This window comes from Crocodylus siamensis, chromosome 1 (assembly GCF_052110815.1).
Source record: "Crocodylus siamensis isolate JL-2025a chromosome 1, ASM5211081v1, whole genome shotgun sequence".
Classification (NCBI taxonomy): domain Eukaryota; kingdom Metazoa; phylum Chordata; order Crocodylia; family Crocodylidae; genus Crocodylus; species Crocodylus siamensis.
The window spans coordinates 46,534,708-46,561,849 of record NC_143395.1 but is presented as its reverse complement, the minus strand read 5'-3'; the positions used below and the strand labels follow the sequence as shown (position 1 = coordinate 46,561,849).

The 27,142-nt window shown below is 42.2% G+C and overlaps 2 protein-coding genes across 12 annotated transcripts in view; one reads left to right on the top strand and one right to left on the bottom strand.

The window, feature by feature from the left end:
• DST (dystonin) overlaps positions 1-27,142 on the top strand; it is a 486,590-nt gene that overhangs the window by 8,663 nt on the left and 450,785 nt on the right. For all 7 annotated transcript variants that reach the window (XM_090034292.1, XM_090034349.1, XM_090034342.1 and 4 more), the window contains exon 3: positions 15,170-15,358. In XM_090034292.1, coding sequence (XP_089890418.1) covers positions 15,170-15,358 — 189 coding nt within the window. The remainder of the gene's footprint in view (positions 1-15,169; positions 15,359-27,142) is intronic.
• The window catches only part of BEND6 (BEN domain containing 6), a 107,919-nt gene that overhangs the window by 48,581 nt on the left and 32,196 nt on the right, over positions 1-27,142 (bottom strand). For 3 of the 5 annotated variants that reach the window (XM_090034369.1, XM_090034423.1, XM_090034414.1), the window contains exons 2-3: positions 15,148-15,253; positions 11,048-11,098 (exon numbers count right to left, since the gene is read on the bottom strand). The exons of 1 other annotated variant lie outside the window; for it this stretch is intronic. The gene's annotated coding sequence lies outside the window, so the exon portion shown is untranslated. Of the gene's footprint in view, positions 1-11,047; positions 12,941-15,147; positions 15,254-27,142 lie in introns of those variants that run through there. One more of the 5 variants, XM_090034378.1, reaches the window with a different exon arrangement.

Genomic DNA, 27,142 nt, shown 5'->3' with positions numbered 1-27,142 from the left:
GCCTATGCCTATAGCCCACTTCCCCATTTGTCAAGATGCCTTTGAATTTGAATCCTGTCTTCCAAAATGTTTGCAGCCTTTGCCAATTCTGTGTTGTCTGCAGATCTGATCATTATTCCTATATTCAGATCACTAATAAAAATGCTAAATAGCACTGGAACCAGAGCAGACCCCAGTGGGATTCTGCTTGAAACCTCCTGACAGTCTGACATTGATCCATTAATCACCATTCTTTTCTTGTCATTCAGCCAATTATGTATCCACCTAATGGAGGCAATTCCTCCACGTTTCTCCTAAGTATACATGAGAATGGCATATGGGACTGTGTCAAAAACATTCCTGAAATCCAGGTATATTATGTCTACCTCATTCCCCTTTTGGTTCTTGAGTCCCCTTAGTTACCAAACCAGTTATCCTGTTGAAAAAAGAAAATCAGTTGACTTGACATGATTTGTTTTTAGCAAATCTACATTGGCAGCTAATGATCAGCCCCTCATCCGCAGAAACGTACACATGGACTATTTTATAATTTTCTCTACTGACTTTGTAGGCAATGAAGTCAGGCTGAGTAGCTTCTGATTCCCCAGGTTCTCCTTCTTTTGTTTTTTAAATATGGGCACTGCAAATGCTAAGAATGCTAAATAGATACTTGTAATGTTTACTACTTGCTGTCCTAACCTCAGCTGGGAACTGCAAATTAAAATGGCTGATGTCTCCCAAGCAGTAACTAAACTACCCCTCTCAGACAAATACACAGAACTATATGGGCACCCTGGGAAATGTATGTGGCTTAAGGACTATATATGGCTCAAAAATCTAAAAACAACTCTTTATGCATCATCCAGAAAAACTAACTGAAGATGACACTTACAGAAAGACTTATTTCCAGCCAGTTGTGCTAGTGTCCTTATCACACTAATCCACTCACCACTCTTTCCTTATAAATGCACCACTCAGCTCTAGGATAGCAAGGTTAACAAGTGGAGTAAACTGCAAACAAAACGGAATTTTTACTAAAATTAATGTTTCCACACAATATAAATAAAATTAAAATGTGTAATAATATCAGGATGAGATATTATATTTATCCTGACTCTTTCTTCCTCAGAGAACAGAATTCTACAACTCTTAAGGCTTCATTACCTTCTGATTTGTACCTACTAACATCATATGCTTTAAAGTACTGATCTAGTCAGAAAGTGACTATATATAGATTTCATTTCTTTATCTCTCTTTTTAGAAGGTGTGCTCTCATGGGTATTCAACATTTAACTTGTTTTCGTTACTGATTTTAAAAAAAAAATCCTGCTACTTTTTCCTTCTATTAGCATGTGAAAACCAGTACAAAAGCTGGATTGTAGCACCAACTTTAATGGCACTGCATCAATCACTATTGGTATATGTGACAGAAGTATCTCTACTGGAGCCTCCCTATTGGTGACTCTGCCCTCCTGTTATGGGCCAACCGCCTGCTTACTCTCCTGCCACATCTTGATCTTAATTGATGTAATTAGCAGGAAGCTGCCCATGTTATTCACCCCGGTGGCCAGGGGGGTGCTATCTGCAGCTCCTTTTTCCTCCCCTACACTGCAGCCCAAGCCTCGCAGATGGTACTGATGTCGTGTTAACCTGGATCTTGCTGTAATCTGGCCCTCTTCATGACTTCCCTGGGCTTCTGCTGCCCTGTCTCATCCTGGACCTTCCTGGAGCTCTGCTGCCCCTTCTTAGTGAGGCTTCCTACCACCTTTGCTCTCTGGGGCTTCTCCTGGCCCCCCCTCACTCTGGGGCTGGGGTCAGTGAACCCAAAATGCTATGCCCTTTCCAGCTCCGGGGTCCCCACACTGCCGTGGAGCCCCATGAGGCCTCCTCTAACCCCTAATAGCCTCACTCGCTCCTCCAGATAAACAGCGAACACAAAACACAAAGCCCCTGGGCTATAACATAGAAGAACCTAAACCGTCCGGCCAAAACAACATTCAGTTCCTACCAGGGAATGCTCCAACCTGTAGCAGCAGTCAGCAGCTGCTCATGCAGTCAGGCTTTTCCCCTCTGTCCACCCTGGCCGAACTCCTTCTCCCTTGGCCGCCAGCGGGAAACTGCCCTTCTGGCCTCACGCCTGGTGTTTATATGTACCAGGCCCTTCCCCTTCCTGTCAGCTGGCTCCCCAGCGGTCGTCCTAGCAACCAGCACCTGTGACTCTGGCTGCCCTGGTAACTCCCCACTCACTGCTAGGGCTCTCTCCCAAGCTGTTTCTGCTCTCAGGCGCAGGGCATCTGTATGCTCTGCGACAGTGTAATAGTTATCAGTTCTATGCCCTAGATGATGCCACAATAAAGTATACTCTTAGGAAACCTTTCTACCATAGACTTGTCATCTCAGCCTTCTCCACATCCTGTTTCTTGACCCTTATGTTACCATATGGAATCAGTACTTAGGAACTACAGTAGAATCAACTTCAAAATAATTTTTTTTGATCCATTAATGCTTTTTCTTAATGATGTTATTGTCTTTAGTGGTTTAAAGTCTCTCTCAACTGGTCAGCTAGGATAAAGTGACCACCATATATGCCTTCTGAATCCCTGGTCAGCTACCTATTTTACTCATGACAGAATTATGAGAGGGCATCCATTATTTGTAAATTGGAGCATTGCGAATATGTGAGATGACTTTCTCATTAATTGCTTTTCAAGAGGAAAGTACTGCACACTTGAAAGAAATACTTTCAAGTGGAACATAGTTGTTGAGGCCAGTGTGTTAGATGTGTTTAGTGTTTATATTATTGATGTCCATTTTTCGTTCTGCATTAAATTTGAAATAACTTTACTGATCCCCTTCCCAATATATTTTTATCATATGAAATTCCAAGTTTAATTTTTAAAAGCCTGTATCTTAATGGTGAATCCTTCATGAGTGGCTCATTGCTCATACCAGGAATCTCCGAAACCCAGTTAAACAAGCAAGGCTAAAGTGAACACCCTAAACCATTTAAATTCCTTGTAGAACATCAGGGGCTGTTGTACCAACAAAATTTGTGTTTCTGATGTCTAGTTCCCTTAAATTATTTAATTGAAGCTTCCAATGCCTGATTTATAGATTCAGTGAAATAGGGAAGGAATTTGAATAGATCAGAACAAAAGTTTTGAAGAAAAAGAGAGAGTAAACCCCTCTTACCCCTGAGAATTTTAACAATTCCCTTTGAATAGACCAGGTCTTAGGTTCTTATTGGGCAGGAAGAAACCTGACAAACCCAAACAGCTACTTGCTTGCCATTAGGTTAATTTAAAAATAGTTAAATGTGGAAATGTAGTGATTAGGGTGGAGTGTACCACACTGTCATTGATTCAGAGTTTCAGATCAGCCTCATTAAAGATTTCTGGAGGCATGAGGCCTGCTACTCAGCTTAGACCCACTTCTTGCTGCTAAAATTCTATTGACCTTCAGTGGGTAGCATTGTAAATATTTCTTATTTATGCCAGTGCAGTGTTAAAGCTTTACAGTAGATACCATTCTGTACTTGAAAAAATATCCCACTTAAGCTTCTATTGTGACTGTTTTTGTAGGTTCACTTAGTGGAGTGGAATCTATAACAGTAAACGTGCTTCATCAGGGTAATTTAGGCAGCACTTTACTTACAGCACCTATCTGTGTTTTAGTATGAGTTATTAATTAGGCTGTCCTAATCAAATTATAGAAGTATAGAAAGGTTGGGTTGGAGGGGAACTTCAGAGGACATCTAGTGCCCCCTGCCCTGCCAGGAGCAGGAACATCGCCATCCAAACCATCCTACGCAATCCACTGTCTAACCTATTTGTAAAACTGCCTAGTTAACTCTCAAGACACCCTAACCTGCCGCAGAGGGGCAACAGTGGCCAATGTCCTGCTGCTGTGAGGGTTGTTAAAACATACTTGAGATCCGAGGAAGACAGCCACGCCCCCAGTACAGAGGAAGATAAAACCCCCTACGGTCTATACCAAACCGACCATGGGATAAAATTACTTTCTGACTCCAGATATGGCAATTGCTTTGACTGTTAGCAGAGGGGTGAAACCCTCTAGTCAGGAACCACCAGGTTAAAGTCCCAGGATGCAAACAGGCACACCACAGTCAAAATCCCCAGCGTTGGCTGCAGCCAACGTCCAAAGCTTATGAGGAAGGTAAAAAATCCCTCCCTGACATATGTAGCAATAACAGGGGAAGTTCCTTCCTGGGCCCATATGGCAACAAGCAAAGCCCAGAAATACCCATGGTAGAATATAGGCATAGCTACTCCTAGATCATCTCTGACCAGTGGCTGCATAAGTGGCACTAGAAAATATTATTTGGGGGGTCTGAGCAGTGCAGAGCGCACTTGCCTGAGCCCGCCCCTTCCTCCTGCAGGGCTGTTTCACAGGGCTGGGATGCGCTGGTGCCGTGCATGTGGTGGTGGGGCCTCTGGGTGCAGCGCTGCGGCAGTGGTGGTGCTGGAGCCATGGTCACCACCTTGGTTTGGGGGGCATAAGCCCCATTAGCCCCGGCCTTCCACCACCTATATGTGCCCATGCAGTCTCTTCCTGAACACCTCCCGTGATGGAGGGACCACACCTTCCCTCGGCAGGCTATTTCACTGCCTCAGTGATCTACCAGGAAGTTTTACTTGATTTACAATCTAAACCTACTTGGCTGCAACTTCAAGCCCTTGGTCTGTGTCGTGCTCTATGCAGCAAGAAAGGTGTTTTACTACTTTTTATTTATGGCAGCCCTTCAGATACTTGAAGATTATTTTCATGTCTCTTCTTGAGTGGCTTTCATTTTTATGCAAGCTGAACATGCCTATTTCTTTCAACTTGTCCTGCAATGGCTTGCCTTCTGAGCCCTTTTACCATTTTTGTTGCCCAATTTTGAACCATCCCTAATTTCTCTATGTCCTTTTTAAAATGTGGAGCCAAAACTGAACACACTACTCTAGATGAGGCCTAACTAGCTCCAAATCAAGAGGCATTATCACTCCCCATGTCTTGTACTTAATGTTTCTGTTAATGTAGCCCAAAACTGCATTAGCTTTTTATTCAGCTGCATCATGCTGCAGGTTTGTATCGAGTCTGTGATCCATCAAGATTCCTAGATTCTGCTTTGTAGTGCTGCAATCCAGTGAGGTATCACTTATTTTTGTATTTCTGCTTTTGATTATTCTTTGAGATGTAGCATCCTGCATTTGTCAGCAGAATTTTGATGTTATACTGGATTTCTTAAATTGGAAAATTGATCTTATGTAAAATGTTACAGTCCACTGGGATGGCCGGCCTAGTGAATAGAGCCGGGGATTGCTGGGGTGAGGGTCAGAAGCAATGAATCAGGAACCAAATACCAAGCAAATATCAGGATCAGAAGCCTAGTTACCAAATCTGAGGGACAGTACTCAGGACAAGGACTATATGGGCATCTGTCTGTCTTGTGAGGTAATAGATTTGCACTGAGTGAGGCATCACCTCACTGAATATCCATGAGTCCGGCCATAGAGTCCAATTCTTAAATGACAGTCCATCCCACACTTATTACATGTGAAGTTCGTATCTAACAGTCCTGAATGTGGTGCAGGGTTCTTCCTGAGGTTTTGTCTTTCCTCTGAGGAGAGAAGAGGCAAACATGCAGAGCCTTCATTAGCATGCTCCTGGGTGAGGTCCAAGAACAGAACCAAACTGGGGTCAGGAGGCAGGAAACAGATCCACAGGGAAATCCAAAACCAAAATCCAGGAACAAGCCAAAGGCAGGATCAGGAACCAGGAAAGCCAGAAACATCGCCATGTAGGAGCTACTCGGGGACTGGAGATCATTTGTGCTGCAAGGCTCAGGTGCTGTAGGAGTTCCTTAAAAGCAGCCCCAAAAGAAATTGAAGGAAAAGGTTTGGGCAGGGTGGTGAATTGGCTCACCTCAGTTAGTTCAAGTGTAGCTGACTGAGTTATGAGGGCTGAAGGGCAGGAGCCTGAGTCTTATGCAGCTGACCTGGTTACCTAGGGTGCAGGGTAGGAGCCTTACATAAATCACAAGTACTTGTAACCTTTCTGATCATTTGGATTTACCTGGGAAATATGATACTGTATACTGCAAAGTACCAGGTACTCTTATGAAAAAACTGAGGAAAGGTTCCTCCTTTGGTGGGAAATTTTAGAAGAGGGAAGAAGACCCTCATGGGATAAACGTAAAGGCTCAATAAGAAGACACGAGGCAATCTAGCTCCTCAAGGAAGAGGAAGAAAATAATGCCATGTATGACATTAATTTCTTTAGATTTTACTTATATTTTGGAGTGAACCTTCAGAAAGATGTAGAAAATAAAGAACTAGCTGAACCAGCTAAAAATGTATGGCTCAAATACAACTCCTCCTTTACAACAGGTACATACATACCAGTTACATCAATACAGACTAGCTTTAGTTCAGATACAGACATTAGTATACATGGCTGTGTGTAGACTAAATGAGAGGCATGGGTGCACGACCCTTTAAAGCAGGCTAAATGCTTTTGCAGTGGTTTAATGGTGTCAGTGTTTGCATGCCTCAGCAGCGTATTGCGCATTAATTCCAGCTGCTGTAGGAAATTTGGCCATGTAATGTGCCTTAAATGACTTGGGGCACAGCAAACTAAAACTCCTACAGCCATGGTAGGAAGCCCTGCAGGCAGCCTGGCAGCAGCCTGGGAAGGCAGGCTCCGTCCAAGAAAAGCAGTGAGCCTGATCATCCCCCCACCGCTTCAGAGCCTTCCTGCCTGCCTGAGCTGTACGAGGGTCTAGTGCTTCCCTCCGCAGCTGTGGTGCCCCCCAGGACTGCCTGAGTTGGGTTCCCATGGGTAGGTGCTGCTGGGGTGGGTGGGGGAAACACACCACTGCTGTGGAGGGAAGCACCAGTCTCTGCTCCTCCCCGCAGCCCAGGGACCGCTCTGCCCGCCAGCAGCTCCCCCTCCCCTCCCTGCCAGAGAGGCAGGTAAGTCAATGTGGTGTGTGCACGACATGGGGGTTTAATCAGCCCTAAATTGAAGCGGTGTTTTTTAAAACCCACTGCTTCAGTTTGGGGACCTTGTTCTGTCTACACACACCCTGTAATACTAATGCATATTTATACATGTGTTTATGCATGTATAGCTATATAATTGTTTAAATACACCCACATATACATAATAAACTTTATTTAGTAGATGGAAGGCTCACAAAGATCTGCAGTTTCAGTAGGCTGAAGAATTTGGTATAGTGAAGTTAGGTAATTAAACCCATCTTTTTACTTCAAGTACATATTTAAAAAAAAATGATATAATTCCAATTTGGCCAATATCCAAGATTGTCCAGAACTCTGGCAGCCTGAGAATCATTTTAATGCCATGCATGCTTAAGTTTCTAGGTCTTGAGAATTTTTAGGTTGCATATACATAAAAGTTTCTATCTTAAATAGGCAATAGCTGACAATTCAAAGACTATTTTTGAGGCTGTTAATTGACAATGGTAATATATAACAATTTCCGTGTCAAAAAGCTTAATGGCATCAGTATGTGGCTGGTATTCTATCTGCACTTCCTTTGATTTTGATATTTATTAGAGCTCTTGGAAAAGTTCTAAGGGACTCACTCAAGTGTCAGGAAGAATATTTGAAAACCTACTTTAAGCCCTCTTATTGCCCTATTGTCTTAGTTCCCTGAATGAGCTTAATATTAAACAGCATTTTACTTATAGCCTGCTTTAATTTCTACTAAAAGATAACCTGGGCCCTGATCCAGTGCGCAGTGATTGAAATTAAAGATTTCACTGACTTCAGCTTGTCATTGGATAATGCACTCTTATGACTCTTGGAGTTAATGTTTAGTGACACACATGCATGTTTAAATTAAGCATATATATGCAAGATCAGAGTTTCCAGTTAGTTTATAATTTTCTTCTACCAATACACTCTCCATAGAAAATCTACAGGAAGTAGACAGTAAGAAAATAGTAGTTTTTGTTTGGTTTGGTTTCAAGGAGAGAAATAACAAGTAGTCTCTAATAAAGGAAAATGAGATAGCTTCAGTAGAAAAACATGTAAAGTGCTTTCTAACAGCTACTTGACAGCTAGTAGCATCTAGTGTCCAACTTGCACTATTAAACACACTTGCTTTCCCAGTAGTGTTTGCAGAATTAACTATTTTGCCATCTGAGGAAACATACATATGCAGAAGTTAAAATGCTCAGTGAATAAATAAAATGACACGTAGAAAATATGTAACTCACAGAGATATAAAATCACTGAAGTGACAAATGAATTGGTATTACAGCATTACTGTAGTCATTCTTGGGTCTTCCAGAATTAACCTGAAGAGTCTCAGAAGAAGAATTAATGAAAATGTAGAGAGGAGAAGAAAAAAGTTCAATGTATTATTCAAAATGTTTGATTTGGAAAATAATAATATGAAAAGGAAAGAAGATTGTTAATAAGTCTTTCTTCCAAGATCCTAAACCTGATTTATATTTATCAGAGAGAGGAACAACCAGTGAAGTAACAGCATTTTCAAGTTACACACAGATGCTTAGGTTAGTTCAGGGGAGGGCAAATATATCAGGTGGAGGGTCACTTACTGAGTTTTGGCAAGCCATCAACGGCCGCATGACAGGCAGCCAGGGGCAGATAAATATAAATTTTCTAAATTTTTTAGGGGCCCCGCAGGCCAGATAGAATGGCCTGGTGGGACACGTCCGGCCCGCGGGCCGCATTTTGCCCACTCCTGTGTTAGTTGGATCCTGGAGAGACTGAAGGGATCTTTATCAAGATAAATGAATGGCATTGTAATGACAAAGGAAGTTCAGAGTTGATATTGCAAATCAATGTACATTACTGGGAAAGTCTGAATAGCTGCTGCCATCTCATGAAAGGGCCCTTGAATTCACTGTATACAATTCACTGAAGACCTGAGCTCAAAAAGAAAAATAAATTCTAAGGCCTAAGGATCAGGATAGACAATACAGAAGGATGGAAAATAGGGTAATGCCATTATATAAATCAATGGTGCAGCCTGTGCAATGCATCACATCTCAAAAATGCTGCTAAGTTAGAAGGGGTTTGGAGAAGCATAAAAGAAATGTTTAGGGCAGTGATTTTCAGCCAGGCTGCCACACAAGATTAGCAGTGTTACGTGTGCAAACACCTATACATGATTCACAAGCTACTCCTAGAAATTTCAAATAGAAATTGATAATGTCAAAAATAGTCTGACCTGTTGTGGTCTTTCTGAGCTCTTTGCCACAGAGGAATGCTCATATTATCTGTCCACAGTCAAAAAATGAGTGAAAGTTAAGAGCTTTCATTTTCTGAGAGGTGCCTTGAATCGAATGAGGGGTGTCTCGAGTCTTAAAAGGTTGAAAACTACTGGTTTAGGGACATGGGCAAGCTCTTTTATGATGAGAAACTGAGAGGAATTGAATGTGTACTTTAGAAAGGAGACAAGCAAGAAGGAATTCATTAAAAGTATGTCAAATAATAAATATAATAGTGAAGGTGCAGCAAGAGCTTCTGTTTTGCCTGGATCCTAATACAAGAATAAGGAGGTATCATAGGAAACTGACAGGTGGAAAATTCAATACTGATTAAAGAAAATATTTTTTCACAGAACATGAAAGGAAAATATGGAGCTTACTGCCACAGGAATTTAAATAAAATGAATATTCATTCAAAAAGGCCTTGTGCACTTACATAGTTAACAAGACTATCCAAGGTTATGACAGTTAGTTCTAGGAAGATGTTTTCAGAGAGCATACGATCTCATAATTTAGGGCTTATCAAAATCTGTAACTAGCAGGGATGAAGGTGAGAGTCTCAGGGCAGGAAGGTGTGACCTTCATGGTTGTGCCTTGTGCCTTTCTCTGAAACATCTGGTACTGACCCTCTTGGACACTTTTAAGATGCAGCAATTTTAAGAAAGAATATTTATGGTGTGGTCTTTCATGCTACTTGGCAACTGTAGTACTGTGCAGAATAAAACTGATAATGTGTTACTGTATAGAAGAAAATGTCTTAATATATATTTTAGACATCCAATTGAGGTTTTGTGTTTGGTTTGGTTTGTCTCTCAATTGTACTGGGTTAAAAATGAATCACCACCTTAGTTTAGGAATCAGCCACCTGAAGATCCAGAAAAGATGCATAACTCTCCAGCAACTCAGCCATTCTTATGCTAGAGGCAATTGCAAAGTTCTGGTCAGAGTTAGAGCAAAGCGGGAAGGGACACACAAAACAATTATACTGCTTAACAATGGAGAACTAACCATTGTTCAGCTAAATCATATGTAAATGTTTCATCTCTCTACTTAGGTTCCCTTTACTGCAGGATAGGAGTGGATAAATGAAACAGTAATGATAGATCAGCTGATCCATGCTTGCAAGGTGTAAATCATCCTGCCTTTCGAGCAGTATAGCAGGGGCAGGGGAATGAATGGTTTTGGGTTTTTTGTCTATCTGTACCCTGAGCACATTGCATTGACAAGCCTTACCCTGTTTTCCCTGGTACGTTAGGCTCAGACATATGTGCTTAAAAATATGGAATGCTGTGAACACCCAGAATGCTTTGTGCTCCTTTCCTGCTTTTCCAAGAGCTGTGATCTAAAATCACATTATCTCTGATTCCTGTGAAATTCTTATTTTTTCAATGTGATTTCCCTGATAGTATAGGAAGCCTTCAGTTTCAGATTAGTTATAGATTAAATAATGTATATGGTGACAGAACAGGATGTTTGTTCATTGTGTTATTTATAAAGGGAAGAACTGGTAGTTGAAATGTTTAAAAAAGATTCTTTGGTTTATTAGCAAGTGAGCCTTTTTTATATTAATATGCTTCACGCAACTCAAACAAAAAACAAGCAAACAAAACCCCAAACCATTTTGATGCAAAAATTAGTACATCACATTTTAATTTTTTTTCTTCATTTTTTCCCTGATTATTATAATTGGTGGGCCAGAACCTACAGCTTCCGTTACAGGAATGAGTAAACATTTAACATGTGGGCCAGGGATATCAGCCATCCAACAGTACATTTGTTGATAAAGAATTCATTTCCTACCTGCAGTTATGATCCTCTGCTTTTATCACATCATAAATCTCTCCAAAGCATCTATTCGTGACATAACAAACAGAAGATTGTGACTTTGAGTGAGGAATCAATTTCAGCAAGAGAAACAGAGAAGGTCTTAAAACAACAGAGATCCTGCTTTCTTGTTAGCATCCCAAGTAATAAAGAAAAAAAATACAAAAAATATGTATGAGCAGCACTGTCTGCAAATAGAAGACATAGGTGGGTCTTTAATATTTAAACAAAATATTCAATTGTTATATGTAGGAGTCTTTTGAGGTGAAGTCACTCAGTGATCCATTTAAATCCCTGTTTGGCATGTATCTCTAATTACTTTCAGAGCTGCTTAAATTCCACCAAATTCTTCTGTTACATAAACATGCATTCTGAAACAGATTTATCTGACTGGGGGAGGTGAACTGGCTTTGGGACTGGTGAGCATGTTTTCCATATGATCAGTTATCAGCCAATAGCCAGCTCTGCGTCTGTAGCTAAAGCTTAGCATCTTTCTAGAGCACAGGGAACCTTATTCTGGTTTCAGAATTCAGAACAGTGTACTGTTCAGTCAGTTCAGCCTTAGAGGTTATAATCCTCGTGCACATTAATATTTTTATAGAAAAAGAATGTCATCTGGAGACTAAAAATCTGGCCTATCTCATAAAGCTGCTTTTCTATTGCACCATTTTATGCAAAGTTGTTTATATTTGTTATTTATTTAAAGTAGAAGTGAAAGGAATATGGGGCAAAACAGTCTTTCCTTTATACCAGTACAACAGAGGATCACAGATTTACATTTTTTTAATGTTTATAGAACATCCAAAATCTACATGAGTTTCTTGACTACAGGAGCTTGGATTAAGCTGCTTATCTGAGCAAATATGGGGCTGGACCTGTTCCCACTAAAGACATAAGGGACCAGAATCTACTGAGACACGTTTTGCAGCTCTGGTGGTTTCACTGGAATTGGATGTGATATTATTTAGGACAGACTTTGGCTCTGGAAGTTTTGCCTTTAATTTCAAAAGAAGCAAAATTAAGCACATGGGTTTTTATAAACACTCTTTATCCACTCCACTGGAGAGAATGATGTTTAAAAAACCTCCTCTTCCATGTAATTATAAAATCCAATATATAAAATCATAAGAAAATAGCTCTGGAAGGGCATAACAGGTCATGTGGGTCAGGTGTGGCCAATGTGTAGCGAAAGCAACCTGTGTGTGTGACACGTAGTAGATGGGGGAGGGAGCAGGGAGCATAGTGGCAGACAGTGCAGAGAGCAAAAAGCAGCAGAGTAGTAAGGACACAGGGCAGGGCACAGAAAGGAAAGCAGCAGATTGTGGGGGCTACAGGACAGGACGTGGAAAACAGAACAACATATTGGTAAGGGGAAGAGAATTGGAGTGGCACTCGGGGATGGTGTGGAGCTTAATTTATGACATTCCTGCTAAAAAGGTTGGCCCTCACTGAAGTAGTCCAGCCCTCTGCTCATGTAGAATTATCTCTGATTAAACAAGCATTTGTTTAACCAGCCTTTAAACATTTCCAGTAAAGGGAATTTCCTAGCTTCTCTAGTAATATGTTCCAGTGCTCAACCGTTTTTATAATTAGTATGTTCTTCCTAATATTAAATCTCCCTTGTTGCAATGTAAACCCCTTTACTTCTTGTCCTGTCCCTATGGGCAGAATGAATACTTGGGGCATTTATACATGTGTTCTGGGAGCGTGTGTGGGGGTGCTTTAATAAGAGCAGCTCCAAGAGGCACTCTGATTAAAGCACCCAGAGTATCTCATGTATCAGCGTCCCTGAGCTGAAAAATGGTGGCAGGGGCGCTTTAACTAAAGCTCATCAAATGAACTTGTCTAAACAAGCGTTAATTTAAGTGCCCCTGCTGCCATTTTTCAGCTCAGGGACGCTAATACACAAGACACTGAAGCCTGCTGGAGCATGGTAGTTACCATGCTCCAGCAGGCTCAATTAATCAAGTAATTACAGCATGTTGGAGCAGCCTTGCTGCTCATGTATAGGCACTCTTGGTCACTGTCCTCTTTAAAACAGTGCTTTTTGGTATTGGAAAACTATTTTCTCTAGAGAAATAATCCCAATTCTTCCAACATGTCCATATAAATACTCTCTCTTTTACATGTAAAAGACTGTATGAAAACAATGTTAGGCTGGCAAAATCTAACGTTCATTGTTAGGGAATGTCAGAATTTGTCATAAGTTGTCCATGTGGTCTGTTTGTATATGTATTTGAGAGCCATGACACCACCTATGAAGTCCACGGCAGAAGTAAACATAGAACGCCACTTTTCCTGTGTCCTGGTTTAATGTATTATATGCAAGAATAAGAAGAATAAGTCTTTTCTCTTCTTATGGCCCTCTGCTTCAGGTAGTGTTCATCCTGTATGTTGAATAAGTCATGGATCAGAGAAAATAAAGAGTATATAGTCACATATTTAAAGTCTGAGTCATAATGTATATGCACAAGCAAGGTAACTTTAAACTGAACAGGGAACTGTAATTCTTGCTTTTCCCAACTTTAGATTGCTTGAACTATCAGACCAAATAACATTCTTTTAACAAATGTTTGTATGTTATTTCCTAGGGTTTTTTAAACTAACTGGAAAAAAGGAGACTATATTATAGACTATAGAATCTTATTTTCTCTAGACTTACATGAAATGGTTTGAATTTGCTTCTTTTAGGGAACATCTACATGTGATGCTGCATCGCCATACTGACATTCTACGGCAATGTGCTGTCCACAGGTGTCTACATGTGATCAGCGGCTACTTTGCGATAGTGGCGTGCTCCCCCATTGTAGTGCGCTGCTACGGCTAAGTAGCTGCTAAAAATAACTGTGCGCCATGCGTATGGTGCAGTACGGGCAGTTACTGCGCCATGCTGTAGTACTTCCAAAAGGAATTACAAAAGCACAGTGCCTTAATGACATTGCCATAAGGCAACATGCAGATGTACTCTTAGAGTCACAACTCAGATAAAGGAATAGCTGCTAGCTGTGGAAGTCTATATGGACAGGTCATTACAGTGTACTACAGCACTAACATAAACTATAGCTTAAGCAGCTGTTTGCTAGACCTGGGATCGAGGTCTAGGTCTTAGAATACTGGGAATTAGGAATCCTTGATTCTGTGCTTGGCTTTGAATAGGAATGATACATGTTCATTAGACAGCATAGCTCAGGACACAGATTTGGCACATTCATTCTGAAAAGTGGTCAGACAAGCGGGATGAGATGCTAAATAAAGGACCTGGCTTCTATTCCCAGGCTCAGGAAGATCTGGGAGCATATGCAGTGCACGCAGAGTTGGGACACATTGAACTTTGAGTATATTAAAATGTGGTTGGCATGCAGTTGGCATACAAGGTTGGCACACACAACACAAGTAGTATGTGTTGACAGTAGTGGGGCAAATCCCACTGCTATGTGGAAATGATATTTTCGTTGGCTGGAAAATTGTTGAACATAGATGGAACATTCAGAGATTTTTACAGCTTAGAGGCTTGAACCAGGTCAGTTATGGATGGATTTACATCGTGGCAGCAAAAATCAGCTCCGTGACCTGAGAAGTGATCTGCTGCCAAATTTCAACATCCTTTTTTGAACCCTGAAGGTGGTCAAGTTCTTTAAAAAAAAAAAAAAAAAAAATGGTTGGCAAAAATTACTGATGGTAGGCTACTTAGTTTTCCCTAACCCCTGATCCATCTTTTACAAAAAAAACCCCTGATCCATCTTTTGCTTAAGCTCTCTGGAATAATTCAGTCTGAGGGAGAGCACGTGTTGAATTTTTTTAGTCTTAATACATAACATTTGGCAAAGTTATGATCAACTGAGCATGGACTTATAATGGGATGCAACTCTAGCTATCACTGCCAGCTGTACCTATAATAAATATATAATCTAGGTATAAAAAGAGCTGTTAAGTAAATGTGATGCTATAACTTAACAATGCCCCTTAACTTATAAATTTTTAACCAGGCTACGTTTGTAGTGCTAGTTTTTTTAAATGAGATCCTTCCCAATATGTTTGTTATTATATCCTGCATTTTGAGAATTATCAGACATTACCATTGCTTTTCTTATGTCACAGGGTTTTAGATCAAGTCCTCGTCATGCTAGAAGACGTGTAGCACCTCGCCTTGAAGAAACACAGCCTCTAGTGGAAGCTCATCACCTAAGCGAGCAAGAAACTTCTGTCAGGAAAAGAAAAATCAAGAAAAGCAGCCGAGTTCAGCCTGAATTTTACCACTCTGTTCAAGTCACACCAACTCGAAAACCTGTGAGTATCCTATCTCTGCGGTCTGACACACACAACATCACATAGAGGCAGGGAATGTAGCTTTGTTTTGTGAGACATGCTGTTTTTAATTCTTCCTCAGTTCAGAAAACTGGAAAATCTCATGACTGGCAACTGTAGAACTAAATTTGTGAGAGTGCATTTTAATGTCAATTTTTAACTGTTGTTTTTATCCATCTGTGAAGGGTCTTGTTAAAAATTTTGACTTGTAGTCAGGATTTCAGTACTGAAATCATCCAGCAGATTTTCTGTTTTACAACACATGACATCTACGCAGCTGAAATTTCTCACATGATTAGACTTATCAAAGATTCTAAGCACTATGCTGAAATTGTGTTTGAGCTCAACACTAGATACATTGGTTTAAGGCAATTTCTGAGGGCTTATGAGCTTTACACTATTTTTTGTACCAAATTTGGATCAAGCCCTACCTTTTCTCACTCTGCAGCTTATACTTAGTTTCCTACTGGCATCATTATTTGATATGGGGGGGTGTTACTTTTTTACTGAAATATTTATACTTTTTTTAACTGAAATATTTATACTAAATATTTTTAGCTATATAGTTATAACTCCTAATGAGCCTCGGTTAGATTGGCATACAGGTTGCTTATATCAGTGTAGCTTATTTCCTCTCTAATGCAGGAGTAAACTGTTAGTATTTAGACCAGGGGTGGGCAACTATTTGGGCTGGAGGGCCACTTAAAGAGTTTTAGTGAACTGTTGAGGGCTGCACACATAAAATGAATCATGTTTAACACTAGCTATACTTAAAATTGTTATGGCATTTATAGTATCAAGGTTTCTTTGTGTTGTTTCTATACATAATCAAAATAGCACATATTAACATACTAACCAACATGATACAGGTCTACCCAAAACTTATCCACAGGCTGAACAGAATCAGTTGGCAGGCCAGATGTGGCCTGCGGCCCGTATTTTGCCTGCCCTTAATTTATAACGATAGGAGTGCAGCCACATAAAGAGAATTGTACTATTTTAGTTTAAGTGGGCCAGTTATGAAAGCTGTATAACCTTATGTATGAACCATAATAAACATGATGTTCACTTTCCTTCTCCCAACTTGCATCCCTTTGGGTAAGCCATGCTATTTGCACACAAAACCAAGTGTTATTAAGTACTGTTGTCAGCTTGACTTTCTCATTGATCTCTTAAATTCTCTCCTTTTCCCTTTCATCTGCCCCCAGTTCTCTCTTTCTCCTGTCTCTTCTCCCCGGTTACATTTCTAATGCTTTTGATGTTTTCCTGTCTGTCACGGATGGCCCCGCGAGCGGCCGTGAGCTCGCGAGCGCCCCTTTGCCGTGCCAATTAGGGTGGTCTGGCACCCTCTACTCGCCCGCCACATCTTTGCTGTTGAGGTTCAGAATGGGAGGCTGCCTACTTCCACCTAATGGCACCTTAATGGTATCCCCTCCGTTCCAAAGTGGGGTTACTCTCACCCCAGCCTTATGGGCAAATGCGTGCCTCCAAACCTCCCCTTTAGCACACCCCAAGCCTCGCAGCTGTCCCGGGGGATGTTGTCTGGTCCCCTGCCCCTCAGGTGCTCTCCCTCTGGCACCCTGGGCTCATCACCCACCTGGCGCCCCTGGGCCGGGCTCTCACCCACCGGCCTATTACTGACGCCCTTGGGTCTCCCTAGCTCCTCTCACCCCTCCCGGGGTCTCCGCCGCGCCCTCTGCGCTTGCGGCCCCACTCGGGGTCTCTGCCACGCTCTCCGCGCTTGCGGGTTTCCCGTGCTTGGGGCTCAGGTGGCTGTAGCCGTGCCTGGCCCCCTTGACCCTTTCCTGGGTCGTTTCTGCGCTCTTGACCCTTGCCTGTACCGCGCTCTCGGCACTGCGCCCTCTCTGGGGGCCTGTACCGCGCTCTCGGTGCTGCGCCCTCTCTGGGGGCCTGTACCGCGCTCTCGGCGCTGCGCCCTCTCCGGGGCCTCGCCCTCTCCGGGGCCTGTACCGCACTCTCGGCGCTGTGCCCACTCCGGGGTCTGTACCGCGCCCTCGGTGCTGCACGCCTCCCGCGCTTGGGGCTCAGGTGGCTGTAGCCATGCCTGGCCCCCTTGACCCTTTCCTGGGTCTTTTGCCCCACTGGGCAAAGTGCCGTCCTTACGGGCTGGGGTCCAACCCCGTGCTCCATGCCACTCCGGCACAAACAGTTGTGCCCCACTGGCACTGTGCCCCTACTGGGCACCCGGAGCCCCCAGGCTGCTGGGGAGCCCCACTGAGGCCTCCTCGCTCCCCTACAGCCTCACCCGGTCCTCCGGTTAACCATAACTCAAGCCAAGCCCGAACGGCTGTAACAAAACCAACAAAGAGCCTACCCGCTCGTAATGTAAACTCTCAGCCCCTCTCGTCAGGGTGTTCTCATCCCTAGCATCATCGCAGCCGGTCAGTAAGATAAGGCTGCAAACCCCGACTCCGGCCGCTCAACTCAGCCACAGAGCTCCTGCGGCATCCAGAAGGGTACTGCTAGCTAGGCTTTGGCCTAGCTGTTTATAAGGGCCTGGCCCTGCCCCCTCCTGGCCACATGACCTGCCTGGTTGCCCTAGCAATCCCCATCTGTGTTGCTCCAGGGTGCTTCAGCAGCCCTATTCCTCCTGCTAGTAGCAGGCACCCTGGTGCCCTGCTACACTGTCATTTCATTTTATATTTCTTTTCCTTAGTCCTTTAATCCATTTCTTGTGATTATTGTATATTCAGTCTATTTCCTTTTATTCTAATCTCCATTTTAGCCCCTATTGTTCTCTCTTCCCCTGTTCTGTTCTCTTGGTCAGGCAGTCTCTGGGGGCCTCCAGTCTCTTCCCTTTGCACACTCTATTCTTTGGTCCTCTTCTCCTGTCCTATTCTCTTCTTTCTCTTGGCCTTTCCCCTCTTGGTTTCTGCCCTTCCCTCCTCCTCCTTACCTTCTATGGATCCCTTATGCCACTCTTCTCCCTCTCTTCCAAATTCCTTTTTCAACTGTATCTTTATCTCCTCATTCTCATGTTATGCCTGTGCTGAAGGAATACTTGACCATGATACTTATGTATTACTGGGATGCTTGACTGAATGTTTTGGATGGAGAGTAGAGGACCAGGGGTGCTAAGTGAGTAGAACCTGCATGTATGTCATACAGGGTAAGCCAGATTAGTCCTACACTGCAAAACTGGCAACACTCCATGGGGACCAGGGGACTAGACAAACCAGACACACAGTGAGTGATTTCATAGACATTAGGAGCTGGAAGGGACATTGTGAGATCAAGTCCAGTCCCCCCTCCATAAGCAGAACCTGCCCTTGTCCCGAGCACTCCAGCCCTTGGGCTGAAATTGTCCCCTGACGCCCTGTGGGCTATGCTCTCTCTCTCTTAATCCCTTCACCCGCGGAAACAAAAAGTAAAAAGCCTAACAGAAAACACAAGACACTGCCTCTGTCGCTACCCTGGGAATCAGGAAAGTTCCCTTCCTTGCTTCCTCACACAGAGGTCACGTTAGCTTTTTTCCTCTGTAATATTGCCGGGGAGAACTTTCTCCTTACTAGAACAATCCTAGTATGCTCCTGTAAAGGTTGTCTGCTTTGCCATCCTAGTTCCTTTCATGAGCCTTGTCTGCCACACCTCTCTCTCTCCTGTGGTGTCCTCCCCTCCAATTGATCTGTAGTGTCCCTACGCAGGGTTGGTTACCCCTTTTATATGCGACGTAGGTGCCCTGCTTGCCCGATGCCTCCCCTGGGCTCTTGCTGAGCTCCTTCCAAAGGGGTCACCTCCTCCTCCTCCCACCTGTGCCCAATACCCCCACCTGCTGTACTGTAGGTTCTGGCACGCTTTTCTCTGGTGTTCCTGTTGTTTCTGATGTTGCAGACCACAGGGACTGGTTCCACCCGGCTTCCCATGCCGGTGGCTTGGCCGCTGCAACTGCTTAAGACCAGGAGTCTTTCCTGACTCCTCGTCTGACCCTTTTCCCCTCCTAGGCGGTTCCTGGAGTGGGTTCGGAGTCCGCACATTGATCCGGTCTGTTCCCTCTCCTCTGCTCCTCCTGCCATCTGCCATTTTTTATTTTCGCTGATCGGCAATGGCTGGTGACATCACCAGCCAGCCCCAGCTGAATAAAGGTGTGGCTGATAGAGCCGCACGGGCTTTTCTTCTTGTTCCTGCTGTGCTGCGGCTCCTGCTGCAGGTAAGTGGTTTTTTCTTTTAATTTTCCTGTTTGTCCCCTCTCTCTCCTGTTCTTTCCCGGGACAGTCAGGTTTTGGTCAGCCCACCCTGAGAGTGCATCCAAGTCCAAGTCAGCCTGTATCCCCAACTTGTCCTGCAGTGCAGCTACCCTCCCCCATAATTTGGTGTCATCCATGAACTTTCCCAGTTCACATCTGACTCCCTAATCCACATCATAAATGAAGATGTTAAAGAGTACCAGCCCAAGTAGCAAGCCCTGAGGGACTCTAGTGGTCACTCTGTGCCACGTTGATTGGCTCCTATCAACTAGTACTCTTTGGGTCTGACCCCATAGCCAGCTACTTAGCCATTGGACCATAAGATGATCAAGGCCACAGTTGCACAGCTTAACCACAAGGACATCATAGGGAACTAGGCGAAAGTCTTTCTTGAAATCTAGATATGACACCCACATCATCTCCCTTAACCTGGTAACGTGTGCTGGACGTAGAAGGAGATGAGGTTGGTCAGACAAGACCTGTGAGTCACAAAGCTACGTTGGCTGGTATTCAGATGCTTGCCTTCCATTAGTCTAGTTTTGATGGATCCCTTGACAGTTTTCTCTAGGATTTTTCCAGGGACAGATGTCAGACTGATTGGTCTATAGTTTTCCGGGTCATCCCTCCTCCCTTTCTTGGAGATAGGGACCACACTGGCTCTTTTTCAGTCTTCTGAGACCTTGCCTGAGCACCATGAATTTTCAAATATCTTTGCCAAAGGGAATGTAATGATGTCTGTCAGCTCTTTCAAGACTCCAGGTGCATTCCATCTGGACCCACAGACTTGTGAATGTCCAGTTTCTCAAGGTGTTCCCTCACCTGATCCACATCAATTTTGGGCCCATCACTTGCTCCCAGGATGGTTTGTGTCCTTTCTGACAGTGTGATTCTTTTGGGAGGGTGAAAAACTGATGCGAAAAAGTCATTTAGGAAATTGGCCCTTTCTTGGGCGTCAGATGTCAGTTGCCCCATTAGCAATGGGCCCCTATTTTTTCTTTTTTCAACTTCCCATGTATCTGAAGAAGGGCTTTTTTTTGTCTTTGATTCCCGTAGCTAGTCTGAGTTTGGTTTGTGCCTTGGCTTTTCTGGACTGTTCTCTACAGGTGCGGGCGACTGTTATGTAGTCCACTTCGGTGATGCTTCCTGTTTTCCAACTGGCGTAGGCTTCTCTTTTGAGTTTAATGAGGTCAGATAGTTCCGTGTTCAGCCAAGGGGGGTTCCTTGCCCGTTGATTACATTTCTTGTGAAATGGAATGGGTTTCCCCGGTGCTTCAAGGATTATGCTTTTGAGAGAAGACCATTCCTCGTGTACTCCCTTTTCTATGGGGGTATGGCCTCTAATTGCCTGACTGACCAAATCTCTGAGTGATCTGATCTTACTATATAACTTGCAGTTCATGTGATGTTAATGAGCCTGTTCTGTATTCTTCAAAGCCAGCCATTATGACCTTAATACACGCCAGATTTAGAAACAACTCCCTGTAGCACTATCATGGTAGTTAGGATTATTTGATGTTATTTTTGCATCCTACAGCTAGTTCTGTGTCTTAGAACTCTTTTAATAGTTTTAGGCTCTGGATCTTCAATAAACACACATGAAAAAACAGCAGTAAGCCCTATAACTTTGTTAATCTACATGCAAAATACAATTTAACTCACAAAAACACCTTTCTTTTTTCACTCAATTCGTAAATTATGATGAAATTATTAATGAGATCATTCCAGTATGAGGAAAGTTGATGTTATGACATTCCATTGAAACATTGTGATGTCTCATAAGGGCACAAAATATTGTTGGCATTTCTCTGCCAATTCAGGATTGTTCCCTTAGCTACATTTTCTTACACTTTTTTCAGTCTAGTTTTAGTGCCTTAGATAACGATGCTTAAACCTTTTCTGGAGACTGTTTCCCATCCTAATGCTTCATTTTCAGGAATTTTTTTATGATATATTTCCTAAATTTTTCCTTCTGTATTTTTTATCCTTTGTCTGCTAGCCATACCCATTTCTATCACCTAGAGTCATTTCTCTGTCCTCTTAGTAATTATAAACTATAAATATTTGTTGGATGTTATGTCCCCAACCTCCTTAGTTACTTCGCCAAATGGTGCTTGTTTAGCTGATGTAATCACTTCTCATCAAGCATTTCTTCCTGTGATCATTTTTATTGTTTTGTAACTTCCTCCATTTGTCAATATATTTCTGGCAGTTAGGCACCAAGATACATACCGTATTTCAAACATGGTTGCGCCAGAGTCCTACAGAAAGACTCTCTTTTGTTGTGTGATATTTTTGTTAGTCAGACCCAAACTTACAGTAGTGTCTTTTGCTGCCATATTACAATATATAAATTTGCATTTGTTATGATTATTTATAAAATTTTGGCAGCATTATCACATTCCAGATTTCTTGCTTCTATTGATAGTCAATTCTATCCAGAAGTATTAGCTTGCACTTTTGTAGACAGATCTTTTTTGTGTTTTCTGCCCATGTTTCTAATCTCTATTAGTTCACTTAGATTACTTCTCTCTTTCTTCATAGTAATCTTAGTGTCTTCAAATTAATCCCTGATCCTGCAAATGCTTATGCTTAACTGTACTGACCTTTGAAAGCAATAGGATAGCTTCTATGTATATACAAGTACTAGCAGAATCAGAACCATAGTATTATCTACAGGCTATATTAATGATCCGTTTATGCCTTCACTGACGTCACAAATGAAGATATTCAATGTGGACCTCACATTGATTCCTGAAGTACCTTAACAGATGTCCAATCTACAATATAGTTTATGGCCATTTCTATTCGTTGTCTTTATTTGCCATATTTCAGTGCAACGCCATCATGTTGTAATGTATCTCCTTGCCATCCTGTAGACCACATCCTAAATTACAGCAATAGTACCTTCAGACATTCCCTAAAGGTGACAAGATTACTTTATGCAGGGTTTTGGACAGAATATGGAAATTGTGAGGAGAAGTGGGGCTGTCTTCAGTGGTGCAAATTAGTATAGGTCCCCGTAAGTCAGTGGAGCTCTTTAGACTTATACTTCCTGAGAATATGGCATCAGTATTTAGAAATGTAGGTACAAACTGAAATCAAAGTTTGGGTACCTATGTGGGTAGCCTGGTATTCTGAGGTATTGCAAAACGTTTACTGTTAGTATAGATCCAATCTTCCTGAGAAATACATCATCAGGGCTAATTTTAGTCATTAAAAATAGTTTTCAATTGCAAAGGTTTTTAAAATGCTGGTATAACATAATTCTTTGCTCTAAAGTCATTAAAAATGGTTTTAAATATGAAATGGATTTACTAGTAGAGTTATTCCTATATTGGCATGGTGGCCTAGAATTGCTGTGAAGAGATTATATGGTTTTGTTATGAGACCAGTGGGAAATGAAAGTCTCCCAAATGGTAATTTCATCTACATCACCAAATATTCCTTGGAAGCTTGGCTGGCTACTTTGCCAAAGCTGTTTTTTGCCTTCTGCAGGAAATAAATTACCAGCTAGTTGATTCACAGAAACCTAAACAAACAGTCATTGGTTTATGCAAGATCCAAAGGCCTTGAACCTGATACAGAAATGCACAATTACATTTGTTACAATAGGATAATTCTAAGAAACAAGAAAGAACAGTATATAGGGAATCCTACACAAATACCAGTTTAAAGCCCTGATCCTTCAAACTCTTAAACTCATGTAAAACTACTGATGTGGCCAAACTCCTTTGGCTTCAGCTGGACTACCCACAGGAGTAAGGTTATAAGGATCAGTGTATAGAGCAGGATTCATGCACCCAAGATTCTGAAGACACAGGATGCTGAGAGTAAAGCTCATCAGTCTGTGATACTGAAAGAATTGTGAAAGAGGTGTGTAGGGTATATTCTTACCCAATTATTTAATTGTTTTTGCATTATGTGTAAATGCAAATTTAAGAAATGACAGGAAAATATTTTAGCTATTTAATGATGAAAAGATTTATAAATGTTTTTATAATATACTGTTTGATATTAAAAAACTTATGGGAGAGGTCATGGTTTTATCATTCAGTAGGCTGTAATTTATTCATATATTCCAATTTTATTAACTAAGTGGAAAAGTTTTTCTGAGAATTCCTTATCTCTTATTGAAGTAATTTATTTTATAGAATTTCAGTTTATTGTTTTGACCCTAGTAGCTATTTTTAACAATTTTTCAAATTATATGATATATCTTAGGACATAAATAACTTAGAATTCTGTCTACATATTTCTCCATTCATCTGTCCTTAAATTTGGCTATCTCAGGTAACTGTACAGTATTTAAGCATATACAGAAGAAAAAATTTCAGCCCACCTCTTACCTTAACGTCAATAATCTGTTTCACTTAGTATTTAAATGACCATCACTATGAGCTAACATCATCATCTTGGTTGGGGCATGACTATTCTGAGTTTATTTGGTCTGCAGATAACATAGAGCTCCTCTCTTTTGGAGCCAGCTGTTTTTGTTCAATAGTGGTTCATAAGAATTGTATGTGGAACACAACATGGGAGAAAAATAGAGTCATGGGAAATAGTTTATGAGAAACGTAACTAGTTAAAGTTAAAAGTTAACAGCCTTTAAAATTAATTTGAGTTAAGTTAAAAGTTAAATATTTCTACTTTCAACTAGTTAAAAGTTAAGTTGATTTGTGAGAAATGCGTGAAACATGGTGAATTGTCTCTTAGCATCATTTTTCATTTTCAAATGTAATGAGTGGGTTTCTTTTCCATAAGCCCACAGAAGCAGACTTATTTACTTGGAACTCACCCTGCTTTACCTGAAAACAATGTTATACTTGTCATACAATTTTCAGAATAACAATTTAACAATACCTATGTAATGTTAGATCCTTCTCATAGTCTCCATGTGAAGTACTTTGTAAAAGTCAATGCGTCATATAGGTATACCAGAATAACAAAAAAAGATATTCATAGCCAGGTGACAAATGAAAGCTGTTTCCACAGAAAACCTCTGTTGTTACAATTTTTATTGCTCAAAAGGTAACAAAAGGGTATGAAATACATCTGAATTAGAAATAATGAAAGTGTCTGAAAATCAAAATTAGACTGAAACGAGAAAATCAGTTTAAATGACAAAAAGAATGTTCTGTTGCATAGTTAATTTTAAACATACTTATTGAACTTCAACAAAAGCTGCATTTCAAAATTTACATCTGACAATCTCCCTTTTCTGTCTTGCAAAACTAAGCCCCCACTACTGAACTATTGCTGTACATGGGCAGATGAGGGAATGCTTGTGTTACAACATGAATATTTTTTCATAGTAGGCAACATCTCAGATAAGTTTCTCACAGATGAGAGTAATGCTCAGTTTCTTGGGCCATGGGCTGCCGGTTCTGATCTTCATTAAAATTTAAAAAGTCATCATCTGCTTCACCCTCACTTTTACTGGGATCAATGTCTCCACTTGCTTGTGCTTGTTCCCTCTCCTGCAGCCAACTGGCTGCCCTGTTGACTTCTGCAAATGCACAGAAAATGCCATCATGAACTAAGGAACTCTGAGAACTCTGAGTTCTTAACAGACCATATTTCACAGGAAGGCACACTACTCTCTCTCTCTCAAACAAGAAGTCCTAGAGTTTCAATAAAGAAATATTATTCCATGTAAGTCCTAGAGAGTGGCTGTGCCAGGAAAAACTCCGGGAAAGCCGGCTTCCAATTATTTTTAACTTTTAACTTATACTTTAAAAAAAAGTTAAAATTAACCTTTTTTAACTAGTTAAAGTTAAAAGTTAGCCATTTCTTTAACTTTTTAACTAGTTGATTCCCATGACTGGAAATATAACTTTTCCCCATATCTTGGGATGTCATAACCATTGTCTTTAGGTATGTAATGAATAATAAAACATTGTGAGCTTCAAGGCTCTATATGTACCCCTCAAGGGCTGTTTACAGATGTTAGCCCCCACTCTCCCCCAAATAGCAATTTACGTTAAACTCAGTACATTCTGGTGCTAAGCCCCACACATGCCCAGAAGAAGCAGTGCCTTAGTGGGCCCTGGTTCACCCAATGTCTATATAGAGTGAGTGCTTTAGTGGGCCTTTTATAGCACTTTTATCTAATAAGTGGTTGAATCAGTTTTAGCTAAAAGTGCCAAAACATCCTGCTGAAGTGCCCAATCTATACAGACGTTGGGTATGCCACGTCCAACTAAAGCACTGCCTCTTCTGGTAAAACATGTTTTTTGGGTTTTTTTTAACATCTGCAAGCAGCCAAAATGATTTGACAGCAATCTGATGAAGTTTCAGTAGCTAAGGGGAAGTTTCAGAAAGAAAACAAAACGTATTTTGAGGCCTAAGGACTAGATTTTCAAAAGTATTTAGGTGCATAAAGATGCACATGGGCATTTAGAGGGCTGACAGACATGCAGGCCCCTGCCCTAACTCATGGCACTTGAGTTAGTGCTATGAGTTAGAGTGCCCTCAAGACCCAACAGATGGTGCCCTGCCCACTGTTCTGCCTGCTGCTCTGAGAACAGCTGGAATGAGATGGGGGCACCCCAGTGTAAATACTAGGGTGGAAGACCTGTCCCTTACAGAGGCTTATGGGGGTGGGAATCATGTACAGTGTCTCTGCTGTCAAGGACAAGCAGTGCTGAGCTGGCCTGACTGGCATCAGATGGGTTGAGGGAAGGTGGGGGGGTGGGGGGGAGTGTAAAGCCTGCCTGCAGGAGCCAAGGAGCCTGCCTGCAGCTGAGGAACCGCACGTTCCCCCAGCCCTGCCCCCATTCCTGCTGACAGAGAGGGGGCAGTGGGAAGAGGGAGCAAGCTGGCCTGAGCTGGAGTGTGGGGCGCTGGCAGGGCTGTGAGGTGGGGGCCTCTGATCCACCTACCCTGTCCCCCCTTCTAGCTGAGGCTGGGGAAACCCCAAGCAGCAGCTCACTTCCCCTTCCTTCCTGCTGACAGCCCCAGGGACAGGCCTGGGCTGCATCGGACCAGCCCCGATTGCACAACAAATTAACTCTAGGGAACACAAGTTCCCTGAGGCATTCCAAATTATGGCACCTTTTTCTGATACCTCGTTGATGGGGGTTCATTTGCCACTTGAAAAGCACTCTGCAGCTGTGGCGCTTATTGTGCAACAAACACAACTTCTGTCTGCACCTTTCAAAAGACAAAGACACTTTCATAGTTTCACAGTTTCTAGGGTTGGAAGGGACCTGAGTAGATCATCTAGTCCGACCCCCCGCCATGGCAGGAAACAATACTGGGGTCATAGAACCCCAACAAGATGTTCATCCAACCTCCTCTTAAAAACCCCCAGGGTAGGAGCCAGGACCACCTCTCTTGGAAGTTGGTTCCAGATCCTAGCCGCCCTGACAGTGAAGTAGTGCTTCCTGATATCTAGCCTAAACCTGCTCTCTGCCAGCTTGTGACTGTTATTCCTGGTCACTCCTGGCAGTGCACGGGGGAACAGTGACTCCCCAAATGCCCGCTGATCCCCCCTGACTAGTTTATAACAGGCCACTAGATCCCCCCTCAGCCTTCTCTTCTGGAGGCTGAACAGGTTCAG